General features: G+C 62.2%; 1 protein-coding gene across 3 annotated transcripts; it reads right to left on the reverse strand.

Moving 5' to 3' along the window:
- Positions 1-15: 15 nt before the first annotated feature.
- On the reverse strand, positions 16-5,782 carry WDR24 (WD repeat domain 24). 3 transcript variants are annotated; one of them, XM_027610708.2, is made up of 9 exons: positions 4,865-5,782; positions 3,979-4,461; positions 2,807-2,984; positions 1,988-2,660; positions 1,375-1,493; positions 1,175-1,296; positions 974-1,078; positions 565-905; positions 16-467 (listed from the first exon to the last, which is right to left on the reverse strand). In XM_027610708.2, exons 2-9 carry the CDS (start codon positions 4,457-4,459, stop codon positions 114-116), a joined length of 2,373 nt encoding a protein of 790 aa, XP_027466509.1. In that variant the 5' UTR covers positions 4,460-4,461; positions 4,865-5,782; the 3' UTR covers positions 16-113. The 3 variants fall into 3 exon arrangements, with proteins under 3 accessions (XP_027466509.1, XP_027466510.1, XP_027466508.1); XM_027610709.2 differs by having other exon boundaries at positions 565-902; positions 3,979-5,782; XM_027610707.2 differs by having other exon boundaries at positions 3,979-5,782.
- Between the last annotated feature and the right edge of the window lie 98 nt (positions 5,783-5,880).

Below are 5,880 nucleotides of genomic sequence, written 5' to 3' on the forward strand. Positions count from 1 at the left end.
GGGCCATCGGCGGCGCGAGCGGCGGGGGATAGGCAGCCTCAGACTGCGCCTCCTGCTTCCTTTATTGGCTTGCCACGCCCAGCCCTTCCCGCCCCGAGCCCAGCGCGGGCGGGTCAGGAGTACTCGCACAGGTGGCCGCAGCCCGCGGGGCAGTGGGAGCTGCCCTCCAGCCACTTCATGATGTGCTGCAGGTGGCCGCCGTGGCTGCAGCCCTGGCACCACACGAACAGACCCTTAACCACGTGGTGGCACACGGCGCACATGCTGGCGCAGCGGTGGCACCGGTCACAGACCCAGCCGCGGCTGCTCATGGGCCGCTTGCAGTGGCTGCAGTTGACGTGCAGAGTGGTGGACGCCTGGTTGAGGCAGCTGATGGCGCGGCTGGTGCTGAGCTTCACCACCTGGTTGGACACGTTCCAGAGACAGAAACGCTGCAGCAGGTCGATGTAGGACGTGTACCAGTGCTCCTGGTGGGGAGGGGAGGGAGGCAGAGGTCTGGAGGTGGGCACCCTGGGGGGGCGCTGGGGGTGGGCAGGGAGGCCCTCCCCCGTCCCAGTCACCCACCTGCGTCTGCTCGTCGATGTCCTTGCGCACGCGCTCGCCCAGCACGATGAGCACAGACACAGCCATCTGCACGTCACCCTGCTCGGCATAGAAGCGCAGCATGTCACACACCAGGGCGCTGAAGAAGTCAGGGGGCAGCCGGGTGTCATGGAGAGCATGTGAGACGGAGAGGAGCGAGAAGGAGGAGTCCACGGGCGCCAGGGAAGCCACGTCAGCCTCGCTGCCGCTCACGTGGGGCGAGTCGGCCTTGTCCTGCAGGTGCTCGGGGCCAGGCGGAGTGTCCACAATCTCGTGACGTAGTGGGAAGGCTTCCTGGGGCAGCATGTACTCCGGGTCCTCTGCTGCAAGGCAGAGACAGGGTCTGAGCCCCTGGCCCCACCGGCCAGCCCCGCCCCCAGCCCCGACTCACGGTGTGCATGCTCCGGGTCCAACAAGTACAGCTCATCCTCCTCGCCCTCCACGTCGCCCAGCAGGTAGTCTGCAGGCACGTCACTGCCCTCTGTCTCTTCGTTATCTGCCCATGACAGAGGTAGAGGACGTTCCAGAGAAGCTGATTCTGGGATGCCCTAGCCCCGCTCCATCAATGCTCTGTGCGCCACCCCCAGCCTACCCTCATTGGTGATGAGTGTGGCTGAGGAGTCAAGCAGCACCGTGTCGCTCCGTGTGTCACCCTTGCTACGGTCCAGCCTGGTCTCACTGCCCAACCCTGGGGCCATATCCTTCAGGTTGAAACTGGGGGCAGGGAAGGCCAATGGGTAGATGGGTTCCAACAGCCCCACCCTCTGAGGAGAGCCACCCCCAGATGTCTACCTGTTCATGAGTGGCAAGCCACAAGAGCTGCCCTTGCCCACGCTGTGGTTGAGGCTGGTGGCAGACGCCAGGCCAGGGCTACAGTAGATGATCCGCAGCATGGTCCAGGTCTGTGCTACCTAGGGACGGGCGCCAGGCACTCAAAAGGGGCCTGGGTTCCTGGCATGCCATGCACCCCCCTCCCCCACTCCTGGATGGAAGCACAGACTCTCAAATGTTCAGCTGCCCCAGGCACCCAATATCCTGGTCCACCACAGCTGGGGAAACTGAAGTCTATGGCAAAGACAAAAATCTTAAGTCTGCCCTACAAGGGGATAGGAAGAAGCAGAAATTGGAGGCAGCCAACATGGAAATGAGCCTGTGGTCCCAGGAAGACAATGAAAAGCTATGTGGGCCTCTGTGAGTCAAACACCTCGGGAAATCCAAAAGCAAAAATGAGCCACAAGAGGGGGCTTCAAGCCTGCACCCCAGTGATGGTACTGGGTACCCTCAGGTACCAGGATGGTGGCTGGTGGTGGCAGCCGCCAGAGCTCAGCACTGAACCCAGGGCAGGGTCTGGGTAGAGCAGTTGGGGGAGCCCCCAAGGTCATGGTCCCTGGGCCACCCCACCTACCTGGTTGCGGCCAAGCTCCCGAGCCACTTTCGCATTGTGGTCACAGAGCTCAGCCAGAGGCCGACCAGCCAGGGCATAACGCTCAGCGGTGTCCACGAACCAGCTCATGCTGCCACTACCAGGCTCTATCTCAAAGACGCTGAGGGCACTGGACGCGAGGCCCACAAAAGGTTCGGCAGGGTCCAGCTTGCGCTTGAAGAAGATGGGGTGGCGCCGGTCACCGGCATAAGGCTTGCGCCCAGACTCGGTGGCCACTAGGCTCTCCTTAGCGGCGAAGGCCAGGTCCCCAAAGAGGCCATAGCAGAGGCCCTCGGGGTTAGCGCGCTCAACAGGCTGGCTGGCATCACGGAACAGGTGCTGGCACAGTGTACTGTCCTTAGAGCCCGAGAGCAGGAAGGAGGGGTCGTGTGGGTGGCGCCAGGCAATGCCCGTTGTGACGTCACGGTGCTCCTCGAACATGGCAGCTGGCACAAAAGGCCGGCGCACGTCCCACACATAGATGTTATGGTCCACCATCATGGAGCAGGTGGCCAGGTGGTGGCGGCACTCAGGCCGCCACTTGACGCGGGCTACTGAGGCGATGGTTTGCACACAGTGTACTTCCTTGGCACGGTGCGTGGTCATGTCCCAGACCTTCACCATCTTGTCACGCCCACCCGTGGCCAGCCAGCCCCTACAATAGATCCACGAAGCCCTCAGTGTCCTCTCCAGGGATGGGATGGCTCCCCACTCTCTGCCTCACAGGCCTGGAGGCAGCCCCTCCAGGAGCCCACCTGTCCCACCCTGCCGCCCGTGCCCCCACGCCATGCCACCCCACACCTGTCCTCAGGGTGCCAGTCGCAGCAGAAGACAGGCCCGTTGTGGGCGGTGAACATTCTCTCACAGCGGTCAGGCCTCCGGATGTCCCAGAGCTGCACGTTGCCATTCTCAAAGGTGGATGCGAAAGTGAAGTAGTCCCGGATGCTGAACTGGACGTCCCGCACGCTCTCCGACTGGCCTGTGGGCAGGATGTCAATGGGGGGCGAAGGTGAAGGGGCTCTGGGAGAGCAGCCAATGGTGGAACCCTTGGACAAACTGTGGACTGCGGTCACATGCCTGCCTGCGGCCAAGGTGGGGAGGCCTAGAAGGTGGGGTAGACACTGCTAAGCCTGCCCTGGGGTGGTGGGTGGCGAGGAGAGGCTTCACAGAGAAGACAGGGTAGATTAGGCCGGGAAGCAGGATACCAGGCACCGTGTAGTTTTTGAACCCAAAACCTGGACCTCGACCCTCCCCTGGATTGTGCTTTTGACATCAGTCCTTGCACAGAGCAGTGGCCCAGCTTCAGGACCGGCTATCAGAGCAGTGAGCAAAGAGAAGCCTCACTGTGCTACCTGTACGCACTCCCCTGAGGGAGGCCTAAGGAGGCCTGGATGAGGGTGCCCTAACTTCTACTCCATCCCTTCACCTTGAGCTGGAACAGCTGGGCCAGCCACACGGGACTGGAGACCTTAAAGGTCTATGTCCACCTCCGTGGACCACCACCCAAGAGCCTTCAAGGACTCTAGCTTTTCCACAGCACAGGTAGTTCAGGGTCTGTCTTAAGAGGCCTCCAATTCTCTGAGGCAACTGAGGCTTCTGCCCCGTGCTTTGTTTGGTCTCTTCAAGGTGCACAAGGAATAGCTGGCTCAAGGCCAGCTGCCAAGGAGCTGGGCCTGCTGGGAAAGGGTGCCAGGCAGCATACCCCACCTCCTCTCCAAACCTGAGCTGAGGACCCTGGAGGTCCCGGTGGGCTTCCTGCTGTGAAGTGGTCTGGAGCTCTGGGCAGCAAAACAAACCCTCTGCTCAGCAGCTCAGGTTGGCTGTAGTCTGCTCAGGCTCTGCCCTCTCCCTGGTCCCATATCGTGCCCCTCCCGTGCTGACCCTCACCCACTCTTCTAGTGCTCTCTGGGAGCATATCTGAAGATCTCTGATGCACACGACGCACTTCTCCACCTGCCCAACCCGCCTCTCACCAGAGAAGGTGCTGACAGAGTCCTTCCTGCGGAGGTCAAAGCACTTCATGAAGCCGTCCTGGGAACCACTGAGCAGCACATGGGCCTCAGTGGGGTGGAAGCAGACTTTGTTCACTGTGCGCTTGTGCTCCGTGAACAGCTGGTCCTGCTTGTTGCGGGATGGCCGGCCCAGGTTCCACGTGACCACCACGCCATTGGTGGCCGCCGTGGCCAGCAGGTTCTCGTCCATCTGGTGCCAGACTACATCCGCGCAGCTCAGGTTGAGTGAGGGCTTGCGGCCCACACGGAGGTTCAGCTTCTCCACAAACTGCTCGTCTTCAATGGCATAGATCTTGAAGATGCTGCGGCCTGCCACGACCACCTGAGCCGCATCACGGCACACGCTGATGGCATTGGCTGGTGCATCCAGGTGGCAGTGCATAGTGCGGCCCGTCAGCGCGCTGCCACCCAGGGCCGTGGTCACTCGGGACATCTTCTCCATGGCTGCACGGGGGGTGGGGACACGAGGTCGGTGAAGTGGGCTGGCCTGGTCAGCCTGGAGGGGCCAGTCAGTTCAGACCCTTCACCCTGGTTGGGGCCCCCAAAATTGCTTCGTCCTGGGCGGGTCAGTCTGGGTGAGCCTGTCCAGAACAGTTCGCTGCTAGTCAGTGAGGAGGAGACATCGCTGCCCCGGAGCTCGGCCGGCCCGTCTGCCTTCCCGGGAGACCCTACCTGGTCAGTCCCAGCCCGGGCCACCGCTCCATCCCCCGAACAGATCTGGGCGGTCACTGGCTGGGCTTTCGGCCAGTCAGTCCCTGCAAGGAAGCGAGGGAATCCCTCCCAGTCCACACAGGGCGTCCCAGGGCCTCCAGGGAGGGGCAGAGGGGCGCGGGGGACACACACTGACGTCAAGGGCCGAGCTGTTTAGGGAGCTTGAGGGCACTGGGCGGGCGCGCCGGACGAGAGGCCGGCGGCGCGGAGCACTGAGAGCGGCGACCGCCGGGGAGCGGAGGCGACGGGAACGCGGCCCGAGGGCTCCGAGAAGCCTCTCCCTTCGTGGGCACCAGAACCATCTCCTAAAATTGCCGGGCCGGGCCTGGCCGGAACCGCCGCGCCGGAAACAGCCCTTCTCTTTCCCGTTCCCCGCCTCCCTGCTCGCCGGAAGTGGTCCCTTCTTGCCAGCCTCTCACCAGAAGCGGGCACCCACACCGCAAGCGTTCCGGCTCAAGGAGCTGAGTTGGGGGAGGCGAAGGTAGAGGCGCTGCGCTGGGCTCCCCCCGTCCCGCCTCTGCGGTTGGCCTTTTTGCCACAGTGTTTTCATACTCGTGCGCATCTCTCCCCCAGCAAGTCCAGCCACCCCTGACGAGTCCAAATCCCTCCAGTCGTCTACCCTGGTTCCTCTGATGGGAACCCCGCAGCCTGCGCTGCGCCTGTCCCGGCGCCCAGGAAGCTCATTTTTCTCTTCTGGCAGAGTGGGCTAGATCTTTTCTTTTGTTTTCAGATTTTATTTGAGTGAGAGAGAGCGCGGGCATGACTGGGGAGGGGCCAGCCGACTCCCGGCTGAGCAGGGAGCCCGATGTGGGGCTGGATCCCAGAATCCTGAGATCATGACCTGAGCGGAAGGCAGCCGCTTCACTGACTGAGCCCCCCAGGCGCCCCAAGAAGCTGGATATTTTGAGGTTAATATTATATGTACTGGCTTTAGCTTCATTCACTTCCCCCATAGGCAATGAAGGGTTAAGGACCTTCTGGGTTGGTCACTGCTGTGTTTCCAGTCTGGTACGTGGCACGGCCTGTACGTGTTGAAAGAACCAGTAAGTCTGATGAGTGGAGAGGTGCACAAGAATCCAGAGCCTGGGGCCGCCCAGAGCAGATACACCTTCCCTTGCCATGGTCTCATGACCTAAAAACAACTCAGACGCG

Source organism: Zalophus californianus, chromosome 10, assembly GCF_009762305.2.
Source record: "Zalophus californianus isolate mZalCal1 chromosome 10, mZalCal1.pri.v2, whole genome shotgun sequence".
NCBI lineage: Eukaryota > Metazoa > Chordata > Mammalia > Carnivora > Otariidae > Zalophus > Zalophus californianus.

What these genes read in the sequence shown, in the direction of transcription:
- WDR24 (XM_027610708.2), bottom strand. Translation starts at nt 4,459, where the DNA reads ATGGAGAAGATGTCCCGAGTGACCACGGCCCTGGGTGGCAGCGCGCTG. An exon ending in GACTGGCACCCTGAGGACAG is followed by an intron (nt 2,661 to 2,806) that starts GTGTGGGGTGGC and finishes GATCTATTGTAG; the next exon opens with GGGCTGGCTGGCCACGGGTG. An exon ending in ACATCGACGAGCAGACGCAG is followed by an intron (nt 468 to 564) that starts GTGGGTGACTGG and finishes CCTCCCCACCAG; the next exon opens with GAGCACTGGTACACGTCCTA.